At 39.7% G+C, this 24,581-nt stretch overlaps 1 protein-coding gene across 6 annotated transcripts in view; it reads left to right on the forward strand.

Annotated features, from left to right (window-relative positions):
* Gatad2b (GATA zinc finger domain containing 2B) overlaps nucleotides 1-24,581 on the forward strand; it is a 70,225-nt gene that overhangs the window by 31,790 nt on the left and 13,854 nt on the right. For all 6 annotated transcript variants that reach the window (NM_001379655.1, NM_139304.3, NM_001379657.1 and 3 more), the window contains 3 exons: nucleotides 16,686-17,024; nucleotides 23,597-23,726; nucleotides 24,385-24,516. In NM_001379655.1, coding sequence (NP_001366584.1) covers nucleotides 16,687-17,024; nucleotides 23,597-23,726; nucleotides 24,385-24,516 — 600 coding nt within the window. In that variant the 5' untranslated portion in view covers nucleotide 16,686. The remainder of the gene's footprint in view (nucleotides 1-16,685; nucleotides 17,025-23,596; nucleotides 23,727-24,384; nucleotides 24,517-24,581) is intronic.

The raw sequence follows: 24,581 nt of genomic DNA on the forward strand, positions 1-24,581 counted from the left end.
CTGAAATTACAGGCATTTGCTACCATGCCCAGCTAGTATTCTTTTTTTTTTTTTTTTTTTTAATTGCCTCCTCCTTCCCTCTTTCTTTTTGAGACAGGGTTTGCTGTATGGTTCTGAATGTCCTGAAACTCACTTTGTAGGCCCCTCTCTCTATTTTGCTTTAGTTTCTGCCTTGAGTTCCTGTCCAGATTTCCTTAGAGGATGGACTAGAACCTGTCATTGACTCACCCCAGAGTTGCTTTTGGTTAGTGTTTTATCAAAACAAACTAGAATAAAGAGATCCAGGGCTTTTGGGTTTCACTGGCATTTGTGTACATATCACAACAGACACACATACACACACAATGATAAATAATAATAAAGCTTAAAATGTTTTTAAATGTTGATTGAATATGATGCCATATGGCTGTGATTCTAGAATTCTAGAGACAGAGGTGGACAAGAAGTCAACAAAACAAGCCAGCCAAGGAACAGCATATTGAGACTTTGTCTCAGTTAGTATGTAAATAAATAAATAAATAAAACTATAAAACAACCAGTTCTCCCACCCAAATCCCTAAACAGTGCTTTTCAAAAATGAGTTCAGCTGAGCTGTGGTGGAGCAAGCTTTTAATCCCAGCACTTAGGCGAGAGACAGAGGCAGACAGATCTGTCTCTTCAGTAGAGGGAATATAGAAGTTGCTGAGAATATAGACATTGTGAAATGTGAAATAATGCCACTGTTCTTTCTAAATTGTTTTCTGCTTTTAGAAGTGTTATTTTCAATAAGATATTTAGGCTAATATGGAGTATTTTAAAGCAAATTGCTGCTTTAAAATTTCTGTTTGATTCTTATTCCAACTTGATGGCTACTTTAGCTATAATCTACAAACAGAATCGTATTTGTGGGCCTCTGGTGCTGGGAATTGAATCTAGAGCCTTGTGTATGATGGACACACAAGTACAAAGCCGTGTCTCTAGCTGGAGGGGTGGGGTTGTTCCTTGATGCTTTACTTTTTTTTGTTTGTTTTTTGTTTGTTTGTGTGTTTTTTGTTTTTTTGGTTTTTTTTTGGTTTTTGAGACAGGGTTTCTCAGTATAAGCTACCTGGCTGTCCTGGAACTCACTCTGTAGACCAGGCTGACCTCGAACTTAATGGATAGTATAATAATAATAACTACCATATGGGTGCTGAGAACTGAACTGGGAAAGCAAGTGCTCCTGACCACTGAACTATCTCTCCAGCCCCTTCATTATTATTGCTTTTGTATGTTTGTATATGGTGTGTGTGTGTGTGTGTGTGTGTGTGTGTGTGTGCGTGTGTGCGTGCACGTGTGTGCCATTGCATGTATATGGAGGTCAGAGGACAACTTTGTGGATTCAGTTCTTTCTTTCCACCTTTTTAGATGAATTCTGGGGTTAGAACATAGGTCATCATCAGGCTTGCCTGGTAAGAGTCTATCATCTCAGTGGCCAGCACTGTGATTTTTAAAAACTGCCCAGGTTGGCCTTGAACTCCTGGGCCCAGATGATCCTTGTGCCTTCACCTCCTAAGGAGTTGGTACTACAGGTGTTTGCCACCATGCCTGGCAGATCTTTTATAATCTTGTATAATGGTTATATGCTGTATATCCTTTAACAGAAGTGTGGTGTGTGGCTGTACTACTATTACTGTGAACCATGTTAAGGGGACAGAAACCAGGGTTCATGGTATAAGTAATTTTTGGGTCAAGTTTTCTGATTTGGTGTGTGTGGTGGAGATGTTGAATGGAACTGAGCACTTCTTTCATGCATGTACTCTTAACGCCAAACTGTAGCTCTAGCTTCTAAATTGAGTATAGGAATGACAGGAGAGAGGGTCTCGTGTAGCCCTGGCTGGCCTTGAACTTACTATGTAGTTAGTAATGACTTTGAACTCCTGATCTACTTGCCTCTACCTCTCAGGTACTGTTGAATGCTATGACTGCTTTTCCTTGATCTTTGAGTATCCTTTAAAGGAGACCTTGACACCAAAGATCCAAAAATGCAGTGGCTCAAACAAATAAGTATTTGTAATTGCCCAGGGTGTGTCATCCTGTTACTTTGTTGTCCCATACAGTATCCATAATTGCCCTAACTTTGCATTGAATTTTCTAAGAATCCTGAGAACCATTTGTTAGCATTAGAGCTTATCAGAGTTACCTGGATGCCTTTTAAGAACACCATTATTTGTCATCCCCAAAATATCAGTCTCACTGTCTGGAGTGAGGCTTAAGAGCAGGGCCTTGGTGGCACATATCTCTTTAATCCTAGTACTGGGGAGGCAGAGGCAGACAGATCTCTGTACAAAGCCAGCCTAGTCTACAGGTTGAGTTCCAGGATAGTCAGGGCTACACAGGGAAAACCCTGTCTCAAAAAAGAAAGAAATTTTTGAATATCCAACAAGTTTTAGAGAGTGGGGAGGAACAGATGGTCTTACTACCAGAAGGAGGAGTTCACATCCCAGGACTTTCCTCCCCTCCTGTCTCCCACTCCCATCCCTTTTATGTATATTCTGATCTCTAAGGAGTCCAGAAGAGAGGGTGTCAGATGCCCTGGAACTGGTTGTGACCATCTGAAGTAGGTCTGGAAATTGAACTCTGACCCTCTGGGAGAGTAATAAGTGTTCCTATTTGTTGAGCCATCCAGGAAGTGGTACATACCATTTCTTTCTTCCTTTGTTAAGAGTTTAGCTTTAGCCTAGGGAATGTAATGCAACAACAACAACAACAAAAGCCATGTGGACAACTTCCATTACTATGAAAGAAAGATTTTTTTTTTTTTTTTTTTTGGTTTTTCGAGACAGGGTTTCTCTGTGTATCCCTGGCTGTCCTGGAACTCACTCTGTAGACCAGGCTGGCCTCGAACTTAGAAATCCGCCAGCCCCTGCCTCCCGAGTGCTGGGATTAAAGGCGTGCACCACCACGCCCGGCAAGAAGTTAATTTTTAAAAACATTTATTTAGGGTAGGTAGGGAAGGATGTGTGTGTGTGTGTCCGTCTCCAGAAGCGATAACAGTTGTTCTGCAGAGAAGGCATTTGAGGCAGTGACCTCAGTGGAATTGGAGAACTGGGAGAATTTTTCCGAAGTGTATTCATACAGGAAATATACTGTTTTATGGAGTTTGTTTGTTTGTTTTGGTTTTTTTGAGACAGGGTTTCTCTGTGTAGCCCTGGCTGTCCTGGAACTCACTTTGTAGACCAGGCTGGCCTCGAACTCAGAAATCCGCCTGCCTCTGCCTCCCAAGTGCTGGGATTAAAGGCATGTGCCACCACACCTGGCTTATGGAGTTTTAGTAGGGAGTTTAGGTTTTGTTTTGTTTTTCTTTAAACATTTATTGGAGGAAAGGTGTGGTATATGTGGAGGTCAGAGGACAGCATGCTAAATTCTCTCCTACCATGTGGGTCCTGGAAATCACCAAGCTGGTTCTGAGTAGTACCTTTTACCTGCTGAGCCATCTTGTTGGTTCAGGAAGTTACTTATGATAAAGGCAATGAGCAGCAGTATTATTAAGAATTGGGGAATATGCTGGGCAGTGGTGGCACATGCCTTTAATCCCAGCACTTGGGAGGCAGAGGCAGGTGGATTTCTGAGTTTGAGGACAGCCAGGGCTACACAGAGAAACCCCGTCTCGAAAAGCCAGATAGATAGATAGATAGATAGATAGATAGATAGATAGATAGATAGATAGATATTTTGCTAAGATTTTATTAAATGATCCTTATGTAGATACATGGTAAGGGGAGGTCAAGGGTGGTAGTATGTAAATATGGGAATGAAACTCCCGTATTAAGATGGGGACGGACAGATTTGGTTAGGGGAGTAAAATGGATGCTAGGCAATAAGTAGTAATGAAGCTATTATAAAACCTTGAAAGAGAGTTTGGGGAGGGGTAGGAGAAAAAATTTAAAACAAACAACCTTAAGAGAAGTCTTAGTTTTATTAAATTGAAACAGCAAGGAAAGCCACTGAGAAGCTATTCTTGAGGTTCTTTCTGGTAATACTCTGCATAATTATTTAATCACTTAAGTTATGGTCACAAAAGCTACTTAGGGGGCTGGAGAGATAGCTTAGCACTTCAAAGCATGTACTGCTCTTCCAGAGACCTTGAGTCAGTTCCCAGCACCCACACAATGCCTTACTGCCTGCAACCTGTAGCTCCAACTCATTGATACCCCATGACCTCTTTTGGCTTCCATGAGCACCTGCATCCATGTGCACATACCCCATATAGTTACAGACATATACATGTAGTTAAAAATAAAATCTTTTGGGGGCACCTAATGCCTTGGTGTTCGTTTCCCAAATATGAGTGCCTGATCCATACTCAGTTCAAGTGTAAGAAGAACCTAAGACAGCTTCTTACATGTCCACTTAATTTTAGAGAAGTACCATATGTCTCAGAAGAGAATTGATAAATTGTATATCTCTTTAGAACTAGTACTTAGGCTTGATACTTTAATAGCAACTTTGATGTTTGTAGCAATCTACCAGTATCTTCCCTACTTATGCCAGGTTATTTTTTTTAGATTTGTCAAATCTCTTTTCCTCCCTTCCTCATTTCTTTTCTCCCTTTTATTGAGCCAGGACCAAAACCAAGGCACCAGATGTGTATGTACACCATCACTGAACTACAGTCTCAGTCTCCCAAATTTATTTCTAATTTTCTTAGTTAATATATGTCTTAGATAGTGTTCTATTGCTGTGTGAAGAGACACCATGACCACTGCAACTCTTTACAAAGGAAAGCATTTAATTGGGGCTTGCTTACAGTTTCAGAGGGTTGGTCCATTGTCATTGTGGTGGGGACCATGGAAGCACACAGGTAGACATGGTGCTCTTGAAATAGCTTTACAGTTCTACATCCAGATCTGAAGGCAGCAGGAAGAAAGATCCACTGGGCCTAGTTTGGACTTCTGAAACCTCAGAGCACACCTCCATTGACACCCTTCCTTTAACAAGGCCACATCTCCTAATCCTTTCAAATAATCTCACTACCTGGTGACAATTCTATGGGCCTGTGTGGGGCCATTCTTAATTCAGACGACCACAGTATTGTTGCCAAGTAATGGTGTTTTGTGGGTTTTTGAGATGGGCCTTATTCTGGAGCACACTTATGTAGTCTAGGCAGGCCAAGAACTCAGGACAATCCTGCCTTAGCTTCCCCAGTGCTAAGTTCACAGGCATGAGCCACCATGCTCAGCTCCTTGTCAATTATAATTATTTTATAATTTATTTGGGCTTCTGTCCTTTGTATTACTGTCTTGTACAATGACCAGGGAAGTTTCTTCTGTTTCCTTATTGAGTAAATCTCTTCCTAATGAGAAATAGTAGCACTCATAGACCCACTTTTGGAACCATGCTTTTCTCAGGGGATTGTCAGTATTTCAGTCTGACAATTGCTAAGTTCCAGAGATTACTACTTCTAGGATGGTGTAGAAGCAACCTCTAAAGTCATCTCATTAAAGCAGTACATTTAGAGATAATTTCATTCCTTGTAGGCTTTGAAATGAAACTTGTTCTGTCTCCAGTTTGCTTTCTGTTTGGGGCTTTTATAGCCCCATTTGAAGAATTTGTTCTGCTGCAGTTTTATTTGTATGTGTTTAAGTTCCTTTAGGGAAAAGAAATAAAGAGGTTATATTCCTGGGAAGCACATAGTTAATTGCTGGGAATGGCTGGCAATATGGAGCATTAGTGAGCTTGGAAGGAAGGAGCTCAGCTATCTGGTTTGCATTAGGATAGTGGGACTTGTTCAGGATGGGAATCCATTGTTCTGTGGTCTTTGTCAGTACATGAAAAATACATTTTGTTTCTGGCTTGGTAGAAAACATTGTCTTTCATTTAATTGAAGGTTTTTTTTGTTTTGTGTGTGCTTCTCTATATATATATATATATGTGTGCGCGTGTGTGTGTGTGTGTATGAGAATGTATGTATATTTGGGTGTATTGCTAGGAATCAACTATAGAGGAGCTTGCACATACTCATAAATGCTCTACACCTGAGCCACCTGAGCTTAGAAGTATGGGCCACAGATTTACTAATATCTGAAGAACAATTGAGACATGTTATTTGGGTAATTACATTTATCCTTTTAAAATATGTAAATTAGCTATGTATGAATATATAGGCTTCAAACTTTAACCTTTTTAAAACAGAAGCTTCTAGAGTTTCTACACCAGTTTGGCTACACAGAATGAGTTTCATACAGGCTGAGCATGGTGGCACATTCCTTTAATGCCAACATTCAGGAGGCAGAGGCAGTCAGATCTCTTGAGTTTGAGCCCAGTATGGTCTACAAAGTAAGTTCCTAGACAGCCTGGGCTACTTAAGATGTCATCTCCTAAAAGTAAAAATAAGGCTGGCCAGGTGGCTTAGAAGTTAAAGGCATCGGCCACCAAGCCTGAGTTTGATTCTTGAGATCCACATGATAGAGAGAGTTGACTTTTGTACATGCTCACATACCTGCACACACACATTTATAAACATATCAGCTATCATTAAGAGAAGTCCTAGGGCCATTGTGTATAGTATACATCTTCATGCTTATTTTCCTTTCCTTATTATTAGAACCATAATTAATTAAAAATTTTATTTATATATTACTTGTGTGTATATATGTTCCTGTACAAGTGTGCCTGTTTGTGTTCAAGGATAACTTTCAGGAATAAGTTCCTTCTACTTTAAGTGGGCTCCTGGGCTTGAACTCAGGTTGTCAGGCACTTATGTAGCAAGTATTTTTATTGTGAGCCATTGTGCTGGCCTGTGAGTCCTGAGGGACTGGCATGGAGGATTGTTTGTTGTTTTTGAGATTGGGTTTTACTATATAGCCAGAGCTAGCCTGAAACACACTCTCCATATAGACCATGGTGGCTTAAAACTTACAAAGATCCACTTGCCTGGGCCTTTTTTGTTGTTGTTGTTGTTTGTTTGTTAACAGTTATTATTTTATTCTTTTTTCCTTATTTATTTATTTATTTATTTATTTATTATATGTAAGTACACTGTAGCTGTCTTCAGATGCACCAGAAGAGGGCATCAGATCTCATTACGGGTGGTTGTGAGCCACCATGTGGTTGCTGGGATTTGAACTTCGGTCCTTTGGAAGAGCAGTCAGGTGCTCTTACCCACTGAGCCATCTCACCAGCCCCTTGCCTGGGCTTTTGAAGTGCTGGAATCAAACGTGTGCCACCACTCTAAGCTAATACATTTTTTTAAACATTTATTTTATTTTCATTTTTAATTATGTGTATATCTAGCCAGGCATGCTGGTACACACTTTAATGCCAGCACTCAGGCCTCTTGGCTACCTCTTGGTTGCAATTTTGAGTTAAAGGCTTGACATAGATGGGGTCGGTGGGAGGAAGACAGAAAGAAGGAATGAATGAGAGAGAACCACTGAGAGTGAAGGTTTTTTTGTGTATGAGACTTTTCTAAGGTTTTAGTGATTACTTTTTCCTGTCACAAACACTTCTTAAAAAGTGTTTTCCCAAAGACTGTAGTTTTCAAGTCCCTGGTATTATTAGTATGATGATGAGAGTAAATTTGGGGACTGTACGGTCTATATGTACACTGCTGTCTTCATGTATTTTGTCTGTAGCAAGTAGGACTTAAGTTTTCACTGACAAAGCAGAATGTGTAGACGAACACCTTCTTTAGCATGAGTGTCTCTTGGCTAAGAGTTGAAGTCCACTTCACGGCCTTGGTGTGGGAGAGGAATGGCAGTGGGAGTTAGAAGTACATAGTCTGCAGATAGACTTTGATCATCACTCTGTTCTGTTGTGAGGTCTTAGGGAAGTTTGTTTTTTATAGTCACAGTTTTCACATAATGAGAATAATCCAAACGCCATAGGAAAACAGAAGAAAATGATGTAGTGACGTGTGTGTGTTTCTGTGTGCTACACTTATTAGTCCATTCTAGCATTTGCTCAAGTATTGATCCCTCCTCAGGGATCTGTCTTCCTTGTCCCTGTTGTCCTCAGTTACATACCTGTTACTTTTCTTTCTGCTAGAGTGTACTTCGTTCCATCTGTTCTCAGACTGTGGTGAGCATGTCACATGTGCTTTATCTGAGAAGTCTTTCTTGGATATGTACTTAGGAAAGAGTGATTTCTAGGAACAGTTTGAAAGATTCTTCTATGCTTTTTCTCTTCTACTGCTCATTCTTATTACTGCTGTGGTATGAAACATGAATTTGTTTTCCTTTTATTTAAAAATAATATTTAGCTGAATGTGATATTACTTAGGAGGCATGAGAATCATAATTTCCAAGCTATCCTGAGGGAGACATTTTTATATAATACAGCTACTTGTCTGTTTCTTTTGTGAAAGCTTAATAATTAAACTAATAATTATTTGGAGAACTGGACATTGTAATGTATCCCCCGTAACCCTAGCACATAGGAGGTTGAAGCGGAAGAATGGAGAACTCAAAGCTAATTTGGATTATATAGGAAGTTCTAGGTCAATGCAGAGAGATGCCTTAGCCACCCTCCCATGCCCAAATCAACTGGAGGCTGGAGAAATGGCTTAGCAGTTAAGAGCATTTGCTGCTCTTCTCATAGGATGTGGGTTTGAATCCCAGCATTCATGACAACTCACAACTGTCGATAACTCCACTTCCAGGGAACCTGGTAACTTCCGACCTCCAGGAGCACCACACACACATATGGTGCACAGATATGCATGTAGGCAAAATAAAATAAATATTTTATAAGCACTGAAAAAATTGAGCAGGAGAACCTGGTAAAATTCAGGTGACTGCTGGAATCCCTCCCTCCCCCAGGATAAATTTTGCTGCTATGAAATAAGCCCAAGAAACTATGTTTTTACTGTGTATTTTGGATGTAGGTAATCTGAAGTGACATTTAAAGAAACATTGGTTTAAAGTAGGCTCAGTGACTAAATAGCCTTGCTACCAAGCCTGACTGCATAAATTTAATATTCCAAATCACATAGTGGAAGGAAAGAACTTCCTCAGGTTTTCCTCTGATGTCCACATACACACCATGACATTTGCATAGTCGCATAGGCACAATGTACACAACTATTAAATTAAAAAGTAAAAGGAAATGAAGCTGGGGCTGTAGCTCAAATGATAGAGTGCTTGCCTAGCAAGCAAGAAGCCCACTGATACCCTTGGGTCCAATGTAAGCTTGAGTTCCCATTGCATATGCACACACAAATTTGTAAACAATTTTGCTTCAAGTGTCCAGGCCTAGCTTTGAACTTGAAACCCTTCAGCCTCCCAAATATGTGGGATTACAGGTATGTTCCACCCAGCCAGGCCAACATTGCTCACTATTGTGAAAAGACCAGTGTTTGTTTGTTTGTTTTTAAACATTAATGCTGTTATTAGGTTTGGATGGATTATTATGGAAGCAAAACAGATGCATAAGGCCCAAGCCTAGTTATTTTTTTTTTAGTATTAGAGAGTTAACAGGCAGATTACAGCCAAAATTATTATTTATCTTATATTTTTGGTTGTGAGCCTATCCTTGAACAGCGCTGGCATTACTGCCATGTATCACACAGCTAGCTCTGTTATAAAATACATATAGGAATAAGAGTAGTGTGGTTAAAAACGTAGATTGGGACTAGATCATGAAGGGTCCTCTTCACCTAGGATGTGTGTGTACATTTACAAGTATAGGGTCAGGGATATGTCACACATGTAGAATCCCCACCTTCTTTGTTTTAGGCGATTTCTTTTTCTTAACTACTGTGGAACCACAAGCTTCCAAGGACTCTCTTGTCTCCACCTATCTCACTGTAGGAGTGCTGGTATTAAAGGTGCATGCTGTTGTACTTTTACAGGGCTCTGGGGTTTTGAACTCAGCTCCTCACACTTGAAAGGCAAGTGCCTTACCATCGAACCATCTTACTCTACCTAAGCTTCTTAAGCTGTGGTAACAAATGTGAGTGCTGCTGAGTGAGTGAATGAATGAATGAATGAATGAATTTGACAACAGTAAAGGTTCTGAACATGTGAACATCAAAAGTTAAACTCAATAATCTTGCGGTGTTTTTGGCAGTATTTCTGTGATGCACTCTGCACCTTCACTGCAGCCTTAGTTCTGAGCAACATGTGCTCATGAAACTGCTTGGTTGTCGTGCCAAGGAGTACCAGTGGCCAATGGCCGTTGTGGGTTTGAACTGCAGTGTTTTTTACTGTACATACAGTTTTTTGCCCTATTTACAAATATTACTTTTGATATTATCATCATTATTATACAAGCTTTAAGTTAAAGTATCTTCACTTTTTTTATTATATATTTTTCTTTTCCTTTCCTTTTCCTTTTTTCTGAGACAGGGTCTCACTATATTAGACTAGCTCTAGCTGTCCTGGAATTCAGACTGGCCTCAAATTCAGAGAGATCCACCTGTATCTTCAAGCTGGTATATCTCTATGTTAGCATTTTTTATTTTTATTGATTGATTTGAGTCATGGGCTTCTTTAGGTAATGCTGGTTTTGAACTTTGTAATCAGAGCTGGTATTGAGTTCCTTATCCTCTTACCTTTACCTCTAAGAGTTTGAGATTACACACAGGGGCTACTAAACCTCAGTGGTTAAGAGTACACATGCTGGGTATATGGAGTTCAGAAGTTGATGTAGATGTCTTCTTTTATAGTTCTCTGCCTTATTATTGTTATTTAAATTTTCTCTCTGTGTGTGTTAGTGTCTGCATGGATGTCTACCATGTATATGCAGTGCTTGAGGAGGCCAGAAGATGGCATTGGATACCTTGGGACTGGAGTTAGAGATAGATGTGATCTCCATGGTCCTCTGGAAGAGTGTTAACTGCTGAGCTTCCTCTTTACCCTTCCCACCCCTTTTTAGTAGTCATGGGTAGACATGATATGTGAATGTGGGTACTCCTGCCATGGTGGGAATATAAATGGGAATGCAAAACTTTCAGTATTTGGTTTTCTCCTTTTCCTTTTACATGGGTTCCAGAGATTTGAGTTCAGGTTAGGCTTTCACAGCTGAGTCCTATTGCCAGCCTTCTACTTTATTTTTAAGATAAGGTTGTCTGGCTAAATCTGGAGCTTACCAGTTCATACTGAGTAGCTGGCCAGCAAGTCCCCAGGATCTGCCTCCCATTCACATGAGTTTATAGATGTTTGTTGTCATACCTGTCTTTTTAATATAAGTAAGAGGAATCCCAGCTTAGGTCTTCATGTTGCACAGCAAGTACTTTACCCACAGAGTCAAGATTTTCCAAGATTAATCATTCAATATTTATTTATTGAATTAGGTGAGTCGGTGCATACATGTAAACCAAGCACTTTTCCTTGTCTTTCCTTGTGTTTAAGGTTGTTGAAATTCTTAGATCTGTGGGTTCGTTTATATATTGAACTGCTTTAAAGTTGCTCTTTGAGCCGGGCTTGATGGGTGCATGCCTTTAATCCCAGCACTCAGGAGACAGAGGCAGGCAGATTTCTGAGTTCCAGGACATCCAGGGCTATACAGAGAAACCCTGTCTCGGAAAACCAAAAAAAAAAGTTGCTCTTTGATTTTGGGGGTTTTTTTGTTTGTTTGTTTTTTGGTTTTGTTTTGTTTTTTTTGAGTTAGTTCTTTAGGTCTTCACTCCATAAGCCCAAATTGGCCTTGAACTCTTTATCCTCCCACCTCAGCTTCTTGAATGCTGGAATTGTAGTTTACACCACCACACCTACTCTGCCATGCTAATACTTTCCATCATTCCTGCTACTAACATAGTTTTTTCCTTTATTAAAAAAGATTTATGTATGTGTGCCTTCATTATATATGTCCATCTTTAGTGTTAGAGGGGGGCAGAAAAGGGCATTTTCTAGAACCAGAGTTACAAGCTGTTACAGGCTAGCATGGAAGAGCAGTTAAGTACCATAACTGCCAAACCATCATCCGAGCCCCTTTATAAACATTTTTAAAATCCACTTTTGTTGGAGTTCACATGCCAACAGAATATGTGAATAATTTATGGTGCTAGAGCTAGAGAGGCAGTGGCTCATAGGGTAAGATACTCCCACCCCTGTTTCTTGCAAATACATCTATTTGATTCCCATCATCTACATGGTTGCCTCACAAATACCTGTAACTCCAGTTCTAGAGGGATAAGATGCCTTTTGCTTCCTTAAACCCATGCAGCCACATCCACATATCCCACACATGTAATCAAAGAGTAATAAGATTTTATACTATTATTTTTAAAAACTTTTATTGTGTGTGCATGTTTTGCCTGCATGTATGTGTGTTTACCACCAAATACATATGTAACTCCCATATAACTGGAGTTAATAGACAGCTGTAAGCTGCCATGTGGTTGCTGGGAATTGAACCTAGATCCTCTGGAAGAGCAATAAGTACTCTTAACTGCTGTGCCATCTCTGAAGCTGCAGAACTTCTAATTAAAATCTGAGAGGGCTGGAGAGATGGCTCAGCTGTTAAGAGAGTACTACATGCTCTTCCAAAGCTTAGTTCCCAGCAACCATATGATGGCTCATAACCATCTATAATATGATCTGATACCCTCTTCTGGCATGTATGTGTACATGCTGATAGAGCACTCATATACATAAAATAAATAAGTACAGTGTTTAAAATAAGCAAATAAAAACTGAAGTTTATAGTTCATCTAATTTAGTGTAGTCAGAGTTTGTACATCCTTTATTACAGATTCAGAATATATCCTCAAACTGAACAGAAACCCACTACTCATTAGCAGTAGTTCTGCCTTAGGCAGCTACTGATCTTTGTTTAAAAATGTGCTTTTTTAAAGCCTATTTTGTATGTGTACACGTTCCTGTATGTGTGTGTGCGCGCGCGCGTGCATGTGTGCGCGCGTGTGTCAGAGGTCCTTGTCTTCATCCACCTTATCTTTGAGATGATCTGTTTCTGCCTCCCCTGCACTGAGATTATAACTATGTTGCTGCACTCAGCTTTTTATACAAGAGTGCTGGAAATTCAAAATTAGGTCCTCATACTTTTCACATGTAGTAAACACCCAAAAGATATGTTCCAAAGCCTCCAGAAGATAGTCCTGACTCCTATGTAGTCTATAGTTTCCTCTATGTCCTGCAGGACACAGTGCCAAAATCACTGGCCTGTATTTTGTGCTCTGATGACTTATGTGCATTACTATTCCTTTGCTTCACAGCCATTATTAAGTCACTTGAACATGTACACTGTGCTGTACTGGTTGTCTTAGCTAGGGTTTTATTGCTGTGAAGAGACACCATGACCTTGGCAACTATTATAAAGGAAAACATTTAATTGGAGCTGGCTCACTTTCAGAGGTTTAGTCTATTATCGCCATGGTGGGACAAGGAGGCACATAGGCAGACGTGGTGCTGGAGGAGCTGAGAGTTCTACATCTTGACCATTAAGTAGCAAAGGAGACTGTGTGCCACACTGGGTTTAGCTTGAATGAGACCTCAAAGCCTGCTACCACAGTGACACATTTCCTCCAACAAGGCCACATCTGCTCCAATCAAGCCACTCCCTATGGGCCAAGCATTTAAACACATGAGTCCATGGGGGCCATTCCTATCAAACCACCACAGTGGCAGTCAGTATTAAGGAAGAATGTTAACACTTTTTAGAAAAACATGTAACTTGGGGTCTCGTGTGGTATGCACACTTTAGTCTCAGCACCAGGGAGGCAAAGACAAGCAAATCTCTGATTATGATGGTATCCATCAGTTACAGTTCAGCCAGATATACACAGTGAGACTCTGTTAGAGAGAATACTTTATAATTTGAACTTGATAAATGGCCACCAGTGCCCGGCTAGTGTTTTGTTTTTGAGACAGGATCCTCACTATGCTGCTCTAAGTTGGAATTTGGTATGTAGATTAAATTGGCCTTACTACCAAGTTTCCCTGCTGCTGCTGCTGCTCCTTTTCTTAGTGCTAGTGTTAGAATTAAAGGTGTATGCCATCTTATTTAACTTGTTTTTGTTTTCTGATAGGGTCTCGTGTATCTCAGGTTGGCCTTGAATCTATTATGCAGCTGCATTTGTCTTAAACTTCTAAAAATTATATTTAGAGTATCTATGCTTGTGTAGTGTGTATATGATTTGTGTGAGTGGTGTTTGAGGAGATCAGAAGTTAACTTTCAGGAGTCAGTTGTCACCATGGGGGACCTTGTTTCAGGCAGGGTCTCCTGTTTTTTACAGTCTGCTGCAGGATAGCTGGCCTGTGGGCTTCTAGACAATTCACCTGTCCCCTCCTCCCATCACTCTCCTTAGGAGTTTCGAGATTACAGATGTATACCCCTATATCTGACATTTTTACATGGATTCCAGGGGACAAACTCGGGATGTTAGGTTTAACTAACAAGCATTTTTCTTAAACTGGCTGCGCTGGCTTCTCTAGTCCTTTTGTTGCATTTGTTTGACACCATTATTTTCCTTTGTCACTTTAACTTGTTAACATGGCAAGCTTTCTCTCTTGCTTTCTGATTCGTTTCCTATAATTTAGCCCTTAATTTGAGGTTCTAGTCTGGTCCCTTTCTTTCTAACTATATGTTCTTTTTCATTACTTTGATTCATCCTTACATATTACTTCAATTGCTTTCTATGCCTGTTCAAATAAGCACCTAGTGTTAGCCTAAGCTGTGAGTCTTTGCTTATGTGCCACATATGCAGCTGTTTTTTAATATCCTCACCTTGATTTCATGGTGCCAGTTTTAACAAACCTCTCTATTAGAATGTGCCTTGTTTAGGTACAGAAAACCCAGCTAACAGTAGCTTAAATATTAAAAAAAAGTTATTGGCCACTGTAATAAGAATACATAGATTAGCTTCAGGGTACTTTGACATGTTGACATGGCTATGTAATTAGCTCCAGTCACTATGTTTTCTAGTACACAGTGTTGGCTTTATCACTAGTAGGCTGCTTTCCCTCTTGGTCAAAAGATGGCTGCTTATTATTATTAATAATAAGCTTTCCTTGGAGGAAACAACTATAAGGAGGTTTGGTGATACAATAGGGGACATACTGGAAAAGGCAGTGTCTTCCTTTTTTTTTTTTTAAATCTAGATTTGTATAGATTTTAGAGTAGATAACAAGTCTCATCTGTTTAGTGTTACTTGTATGTATATTTTCAAGACTAACCATTTGGAATTGGATAACCAAATGCTCTTCCCTGGGAAAGACTATTATTAATCCAGCTCTTAGCAGTCCTTAGTAGCCTATAGTTGATTGTATAGGTTTGAAGCCTCCTGGGCTTTCCCTGTCCATGTTAGCATATCTATTGTTTTCCTTGTTCAATTCTTGTTTAAGACAGTCATGTTGATGAGACTTTTTGGGTGTAGCTTCTTTTAGTTTTAGGAGACACAATCTCATAGCAAAACTCCTTGTTCTTCTGGCTCTTTTTTTTTCTGCCCCAATCCCTGAGCCTTGGGTATGGGAGTTGTAGATATTGTAGATAGGCTCTACAACTCTGCATTTTGATAAGTTGTGGTTTTTTGAAATGGTTGTTGTCTGTTGCAAAGATAAGTTTCCTCAATGCCCAGATGAGGACCACACTTACCTGTGAGTAGAAGGCACAATATTTAAAATGTAGTTGTGATTATACTGGTTTAATAAAGTGATTTAATCCCAGCACTGGGGAAGACAGAAGCAGGCAGACCTCTGAGTTCAAGGCCCTCCTGGTCTACATATTGAGTTCCAGGACTATGTAAAGAGGTTGTCTCAAAAAATAAAATAAAATGTTATATTTATTATTTGTTGTGAGAAGTTGCATATACCATAATATTCATTTGGAGGTCAGAGGACCAACTTTTAGGAATTGATTCTTTCCTTCTACCATGGAGCTCTAGGATTGAACTTAGGTCATCAAACTTGGCAGCAAGCACCTTTTCCTTCTGAGCCATCTTGCTGGCACAGTTTGTTGTTATTTTAGTTTATTTTTTAATGGTTCTATTTGTTGTCATTTTAGTTTATCTTTTAAATTTTTGTGTATGTGTAGGCATCAGGCACACATTCAGTATGTGTGTGTGTATATGTGTGTGTGTGTGTGTGTGTGTGTGTGTGTGTGTGTGTGTATATATATATACAGCAAATATTTATATATGTGTATCTATACATATATGTACGCACACACACACACACTGAATATAAATACTGAGTGTGTGCCTGATGCCTACAGAGACCCAAGAGAGCTCTGGATTCCCTGAAACTGGAGTTTTATGGATGTTTGTAAGCTGCCATGTGGGTTCTAGGAGTTGAACCTCAGTCTTCTACAAGAGTAGCAAGTACTTTGAATCACTTCTCCAGTCCAGTTTGTTTAATTATATACGGGATCTGGCATTATAGCTCAGGCTATCATTAAATTCTAGATCTTCCTGACTCAGACACCAAAGTTCTGGAATTTTAGGCAAGCTCTATTATCTCTATCGTGAATGTTTTTGTTGTTGTTGATTGTTTTTAGAGAACCATTCACAAGAGTTTAGTGTTTGATTTTGGGCACTTTTTATAATTAAAGGCCTTTGGAGACTATGGCATATTTGAAGTTTGTTTTTATTGCTGAAGTTGACTGGAGAAATACTTAATATAGATGTCGTTGGACAGTAATAGCATTGGGAGTTAGCTCTGTTATCTGTAAGTTTAAATGTATGTTACATAAATTATTTTTTCTTTACCTCAGCATTTCTTTCACTTCACATTCCTACATGAGGAACTTTATTCTGATATTTCATTCCATAGGATGGATAGAATGACAGAAGATGCTCTGCGCCTGAATCTTTTGAAGAGGAGTTTGGACCCAGCAGATGAGCGAGATGATGTTCTGGCAAAACGACTGAAAATGGAGGGGCATGAGGCCATGGAACGGCTGAAAATGTTAGCACTGCTCAAAAGGAAAGATTTGGCAAATCTTGAGGTGCCGCATGAGTTACCTACTAAGCAAGATGGCAGTGGTGTCAAGGGTTATGAAGAGAAACTTAATGGAAATCTCAGGCCTCATGGAGACAACAACAGGACTGCTGGAAGGCCCGGCAAAGAAAACATCAATGATGAGCCTGTGGATATGAGTGCTAGACGGAGGTATGGAACAGTTTAGCTGCCTTTAGGGATTGGGTCGTCTTAAAATAAGCTTGTAAAAATGGGATGAATCTCAGTGAGAGGATGGTGCTTTTTATCCTAAAACTGCCCTTTTTGTATTTTGCTGTTTTGCAACAGGGTCTCATTCTATTGTAGTCATGCTGGTCTTGAACTTATAGCAGTCCTCTTGTCTCAGCATATCAGTGCTGGGATTACATATATTAGCTACCACATCATGGCATCCTAAAGCTTCTAGAAAGATCTGTGTCCTCTGGCTTGAACTGAGCAAGAGTTTCTCTTTTTTCCAGATGAAGCTAGTAGCTCATAATGAAAGTCATTATTCTTACCTAAGATAAAATATTTATTTCTAGGGACCAGAGAGGTGACAAAATAACTCATAGTGTTTGCTGCCCAGTCTTGAGGACTGGACTTCAAATCCTAGTTCCCACATCAAATGGTTCTCAACCGCCTGTAATTCCAACTCTTAAGTGGTCCAGCACCCTTTCCTATCCTGTATGGGCACCTGTGCAGACTTCTTTCTTCTTTAAAAAAAAAAAAAGGTCATTTCTGGAATAAGGTGACATTAGATTCTAACCCAATTAGTATTTCTTTGTTTTGTTCCCTCCTCCTAAGATGGCTTTAGGATTAAATCAAACAAATTGGTATCATCCAGGTAGTGGCAGCGCATGCCTTTGATCCCAGCACTCTGGAGGCAAGGGCAAGTGTATCTCTGAGTTTAAGGCTAGCCTGGTGTACAGAGCAAGTTTCAGGACAACCAGGCCTACACAGAGAAACAAAACAAAACAAAAGGGATTTAGGATCTATTTGGATTCTGTTTCATGAACTTGGCTTTTCTTTTGTCAAAAGGAACATTATGCACATAATGGTCCCTGCAATTCTTCAATTCTTGCTCTATCTGTACCACTTTCTAGAGGGGCTGGAGAGATGGCTCAGCGGTTAAGAGCACTGACTGCTCTTCTGAAGGTCTGAGTTTAAATCCCAGCAACCACATGGTGGCTCACAACCACCCATAATGAGATCTGATGCCCTCTTCTGGCGGGTCTGAAGACAGCTACAGTGTACTTACATATAATAAATAAATAAATAAATAAATAAATCTTTTAAAAAAATTTTAAGAAAAAAAAGACTAAAAAAAAAATTTTTTTTTTTTAAAAGAAAGGAACCTAGAACTAACTGAGGCTTAAATCAACCTGGTAGTTGAATCAGAATATAGATACCCCTAGTTTTAAGGAGACTGTTTATCAGTAGTTTAGAAATACTTGATAAAAGTAAGAATTACTCGTTATTCATTTTATTTGACCTTCCTGGTTTTTATCCTGGATTAGTATCAAAGTAGGATCTTTAACAAACTAGACTAGAGAGAAGGAAGGAATAGTTAATGCCTTACATGTGTTTCTTTCTTTCTTTTGATAGTCTTGTCCTAGAACTCTTCTTAAAAACAACAAAATCCCACCAAACCAAAAAAAAAAAAAAACCTGAAGTAATTACTGTTGGTATTAGTATTTAAAAACTTCAAACAAATTCCTTAGTGATCCTGAAAGAGATTTCTTTTTTTTTTTTTTTAAATTAGGTATTTTCCTCGTTTACATTTCCAATGCTATCCCAAAAGTCCCCCATACCCACCCCCCCAATCCCCTACCCACCCATTCCCATTTTTTGCCCCTGGCGTTCCCCTGTACTGGGGCATATAAAGTTTGCATGTCCAATGGGCCTCTCTTTCCAGTGATGGCTGACTAGGCCATCTTTTGATACATATGTAGCTAGAGTCAAGAGCTCCGGGGTACTGGTTAGTTCATATTGTTGTTCCACATATAGGGTTGCAGTTCCCTTTAGCTCCTTGGGTACTTTCTCTAGCTCCTCCATTGGGAGCCGTGTGACCCGAAAGAGATTTCTTTTGGAAGCTACATGTAGATTTGGAGAAATGTTATATAAGTGGATCAACCTTACATTCTTCAGGAGGGATGGTATGGATGAATGGGAACATGTGAATGAAATACTAGATAGATTTTTCATGTTCCAAACTAAGCTCTTTAAGCACATCTTTCATGGACACATTGTACACCACTTTGACAAACTGGCAATGCTGTTTAATTCTATTTATTCAAAAGTCAGAATATGGGATTGATCATCTAGGTCAAAATCCAGTGTCTGCTTAACCTGTGTAAGGTGCTAGAATCAGTTCCAAATACTGCCCCCCCAAAAAGGTCTTACAGCACTCAAACCCAACCATTTTATTTGTGGATAATGAACTTACAAAATAAAATACATTACACTTTGTGGGCATTGAGTTTAATAGCATCTCTTTTCCCACAAGGTGTTCTGTAAGAATAAACTAAAGAGAGGCATGATCTCCTTGATATGAATTAAAAACAAGGCAGCGGAAAGGTGTCTTATTGGCTAAGAGTTCTTGTTGCCCTTGTAGAGGACCTGGGTTAAGTTCCTAGCACATATACCATGTGTAATGCACTTCCAGGTTCAGTAGTTCAACTCCGCCTTCTCAACCTCCTCCCAGGGTACCAGGCATGTATGTGGTAAACATATATGTATGTAGGCAACACTTGTGCACACAAAATAAAATAAAATTTTAAAGGAATAAGAAGGAAATATGGAAGGTTAAGTTTGTAACATGAGATCTTCTATCTTTGTTCCTTCAATACCACTAATTGGGGCAAAATTTTAAATCTCTGAAATAAATTAGGATCTTTAACCCAGGCCGTGGTTATATATGCATACATAAGGCCAGCCAGGGCTACAAAAAGGAAAAAGTCTTGTGAGACTATGCCGGGGCCTAGCAAACACAGAAGTGGATGCTCAGAGTCAGCTATTGGATGGATCACAGGGCTCCCAATGGAGGAGCTAGAGAAAGTATCCAAGGAGCTAAAGAGATCTGCAACCCTGTAGGTGCAACAACATTATGAACTAACCAGTACCCCGGAGCTCTTGTCTCTAGCTGCATATGTATCAAAAGATGGCCTAGTCGGCCATCACTGGAAAGAGAGGCCCATTGGACATGCAAACTTTATATGCCCCAGTACAGGGGAATGCCAGGGCCAAAAAGGGGGAGTGGGTGGGTAGGGGAGTGGGGGGGGGGTGGATATGGGGTACTTTTGGGGTAGCATTGGAAATGTAAATGAGGAAAATACCTAATAAGAAATTTAAAAAAAAAAAAAATCTCTTTGCCCATCTTGGTAAGCAGTCTCAGCAATAAAGGTGCAGGGGAAGGATGTTTTTTTACCTTAGAAACAAGCTTTTTACAGAATATGCTTACCTAATCAGGACCAGAATTTCATAAAGCCGCTGTCTATTGCCATTTTTTCCCTGTAACTATATATTCTCAGCTTGCTGGCTGACTTGTGGCTACAGTGCAGTCCAGACACATTTACAAGTCCACAAAGCAGTCATTTTCCTTACTCCCTCTCTTCTTTTTCTGTTTTCTCAGCTAAACATATTAGTAACTCAGATTTACCCTGTTGAGAAGGTAAAGGCTTATCTCACCGAGGGCTACCTTGTTTAAAAGAAGCAAACACTTAGTTTCACTAAGGTGAAACTAAGAATGGTGATGGTGTTTGCTGTGAGTTCAAGGTTAGCCTGGGCCACAGGGACCAGCAAGATGACCCAGTGAGTAAAGTAATTTGCCTCTAAAGCTCATAAATGTAAGTTTAACTCCTGGAACTCACATGTCAGAAGAAGAAAACTGACTCCATAAAGTTGTCCTTTGACTACCACAACTCTACCCTGGCACATAAGTACCTGCATGTCAGACACTAAATTAATTAAAATTAAAAGCATAAAAAAAGCTGCTTGGGGCTAGAGATTTTGCTCAATGGTAGACTACTTACCTAGCATGCATGGAATCCTAGGTTGATTCCCAATAACACAAACTTGTACAAATACTTTTGTGTCCCAAAAGGACCTGAGACACAAAACCGTGAGAAAATAGTGGATAGATATGTTGTAGAAGTAATGACCTATGAGCTTTTGGGTTTTAGGTCCCATCTTTAAGACATACAAGCTCACCAATCTAACCGAGACTTATATACTCCCAGCTATTCTATCTCAAAAAGCTATAGCTGAAGTTCAGTAATAGAAGGCATGCTTAGGTATCTGTGAAGCCTTGAGTTCTATCCCCAATACCACAAAAGAATAGGGAAAATAAATTTAGCCAGGCATGGTGCTGCATTCTTGAGATCATGGTGCTTTGGAAATAGAGGCAGAGAGATTGGGATTTCAAGGTTAACCAATTGCATGAGACCCTGTCTCAGAAACAGTTTTTGTTTGTTTGTTTTTTGAGACAGGGTTTCTCTGTATAGCCCTGGCTGTCCTGGAACTCACTCTGTAGACCAGGCTGGCCTGGAACTCAGAAATCCGCCTGCCTCTGCCTCCCAAGTGCAGGGACTAAATGTGTGCGCCACCACACCTGGCTGTTTCAGAAACATTTAAGAATCAGGAGAAGTGGGAGATACATTTGTTGTTTTGGGAATCTAAGAAATTCTATTTTTCAGGATTCTTTATATTTGGGCTGCAGAAATATAAAAACAAGAGTTACCAAATGAATAGATTTGGAAGAAAAGTCAATGTGAGGAAAAAAAGAAAAGTCCATGTGAAGGATTTTAGATATCTGAAATAGTTTCTGGTGGGGCTGGAGAGATGGCTCAGTGGTTAAGAGCACTGACTGCTCTTCCAGAGGTCCTGAGCAAAATTCCCAGCAACCACATGGTGACTCACAACCATCTGTAATGACTTCTGGTGTGTCTGAAGAGAGTGACAGTATACTCAGATACATAAAATAAATTTAAAAAAAATTTTTTTTTAAGTAGTTCCTGGATAGTTTCTCTTCAGCAAAGGTACTAGATACTTTGATAGTGTGTCTTTGGTTTAATCCTTTCCACGAGGCTATATACTTTATAATTGGTACTGTCCATTTCCTCAAGCCATTGTCCACTCCATCTTTTGCCTCTCTGTGATTCACTCTTGACAGGATACAGTGTCACTTAACTGGAACCATGTTATTAGTGTTAAAGCAATCTGCTTCCTTTTTTTGTCCATCAGTAGTACTCAAGTAGATTACTACATTCTACTGGCTTTGCCCTTTCATGAAGCCTTAAACTAACTAATAAGATAATTAATGACAGCTGAATGTTGTGATTAGGTGAAACAGTTGTAAATTAAAATGTGGTATTAGAGCACTTACCTCAATTTTTAATTTTTAAGGCTGCCCTGGAACTTCATATGTAGACTAGACTGACATTAAGTGCTGGGATTAAAGGTGTGAGCCAACACACCAAATTCTCTCCACCCCCCACCCCTTTCTCTCTCTCTCTCTCCCTCCCTTTCTCCCTCCCTCTCCCGGTGCCCCTCTCCCTTTCTCTCTCTCTCCCTCCTCTTCTCTCCCTCCCCCCCCCCTTTTTTCTTCTTTTTATGTGTATGAGTGTTTCATTTGCATGGATATCTGTATATCATGTGCATGCAGTGGTGGCCAGAGGAAATGTCAGATCCTCTGGGACTGGAATTACAGACTCTTGTGAGCCAACATGTTGGTGCTAGGATTGAACCTGAGTCCTCTGGAAGGGTAGCCAGTGCTCTTATTCAGCCATCTTTTTAGCCCCACCTAATTCTTCCCCCCACCCCCAATTTTAAAAAATTACTATTTTATGAATATTTTGCCTATATGTATGTCATGTGGTGATGTGCATGCCTGCTTCCCATGAAGGCTAAAAGAAGACATCAGGTCTCATGGAACTGGAGCTACAGACAATTGTGAGCAGTCATAAGTCCTGAGAACTAAACCTGAGTCTTGTGGAAGAGCCAACTATTAAGTTTTAATCCTACTCTCTAGCTGCACCCCCCCCCCCAATTCTTAAAGCTTTTCATCACTTTGTACTTTGTCCCTGCATATCCTGACAGATTTTAGATGAGAAAAATATTTTGCTGGGTGGGAGAGATGACTCAGAAGTTGGGAGCATTCTCTGCTCTGGTCTTGAGTTCAGTTCCCAGCAACCACATGATGGCTCATAAATCTATAGTGAAATCTGGTGCCCTCTTCTGTCATGCAGGAGTACATGCAGGCAGAATGCTGCGCACATAGTAAGTAAGTAAATAAATAAATAACGCTGTGTACATAATAAATAAATAAATAAATAAATAAGTAATGTTGTATGCATAAATAAATAAATATTTTTTAAAGTATTTTGCTAGCCGGGCATGGTGGCGCATGCCTTTAATCCCAGCACTTGGGAGGCAGAGGCAGGTGGATTTCTGAGTTCGAGGCCAGCCTGGTCTACAAAGTGAGTTCCAGGACAGCCAGGGCTATACAGAGAAACCCTGTCTAGAAAAACCAAAAAAAAAAAAAAAAAGTATTTTGCTAAGGTTTTTCCATTATTCACATCTTGATATCTATCTTTATTCTAGGACTTGTTTTTATCTTTGTCTTGCTGAGTCAGGACAGACTTATGTTCCCTTGGATTTTATTGGCTCATTGTAGTGAAGATATTTTCTTAACCTTTTAAGGAACTGTCACTGTTGGAAATACTGTAATTTCTCCTTTTCTTGCCCAGTGAGCCAGACCGAGGAAGGCTAACTCCTTCCCCAGACATAATTGTTTTGTCTGATAATGAGGCCTCCAGTCCCCGATCCAGCTCCCGGATGGAAGAGAGACTCAAAGCAGCCAACCTAGAGATGTTTAAGGTAAAAAAGGAAAAGAAGTTCCTTTCTTTTCTCTTCTCTTCTCTTCTCTTCTCTTCTCTTCTCTTCTCTTTCTTTTTTTCTTTTTTCTTTCTTTTTTTTTTTTTTTTTTTTTTTATTTAATGTTCCTTCCATTTCTTAATTTCCTGGTTTGGTTTTATGTTTTTGTTTTGATTTGATTTTTGGATGTAAATGTTACCTATTTGATAAATTCTTCATGCTGATTCTTTACAGTGTGCCCTTTGAAAGGTAGCCGTTAAACCAAATTGTAATTTAAGTCACATAAAGTCAATCCTTAGGTGTGATGACTCCCTTTACATTGTCCAGAATATAGAAGAGTTCTTACTTGTTTTTAATATATCTACATCAAACATGACTTTAAAGATTTAGAGGCTATTTATTGTAAAAGAAAATATTGTTTCCTTTTTTGTCAGTCATATGTTTTTACTAGGAATACACTGATTGGCTTTTATATACAAGTACTTTTTGAGTACCTGCCTCCTGAATGCTGCTCTGCATGGGTTATAAAGATATAGTTATATCTTCACATCTGCTTCTTATAGAAGCAGGTTTCAGAAGAGAAACATAGATCATCTCTTGCAGGAAGGGAGTCTGGTTACCTTGCTGCTGTTGCTGACCTACAACCTCCATGTTTCTGTAGGGGAAAGGCATGGAGGAGCGGCAGCAGCTTATCAAGCAACTGAGGGACGAGCTACGATTGGAAGAAGCTCGCCTGGTGCTGCTAAAGAAACTGAGACAGAGTCAGCTACAGAAAGAGAATGTGGTCCAAAAGGTATTTGTACAAAGGAGAGAAAGTCGAGTCTGAGATAGCACTACCCCAGGTAGAGTTAGTCAGCT

The sequence above is a fragment of the Mus musculus genome, chromosome 3 (genome assembly GCF_000001635.26).
Source record: "Mus musculus strain C57BL/6J chromosome 3, GRCm38.p6 C57BL/6J".
Lineage (NCBI taxonomy): Eukaryota > Metazoa > Chordata > Mammalia > Rodentia > Muridae > Mus > Mus musculus.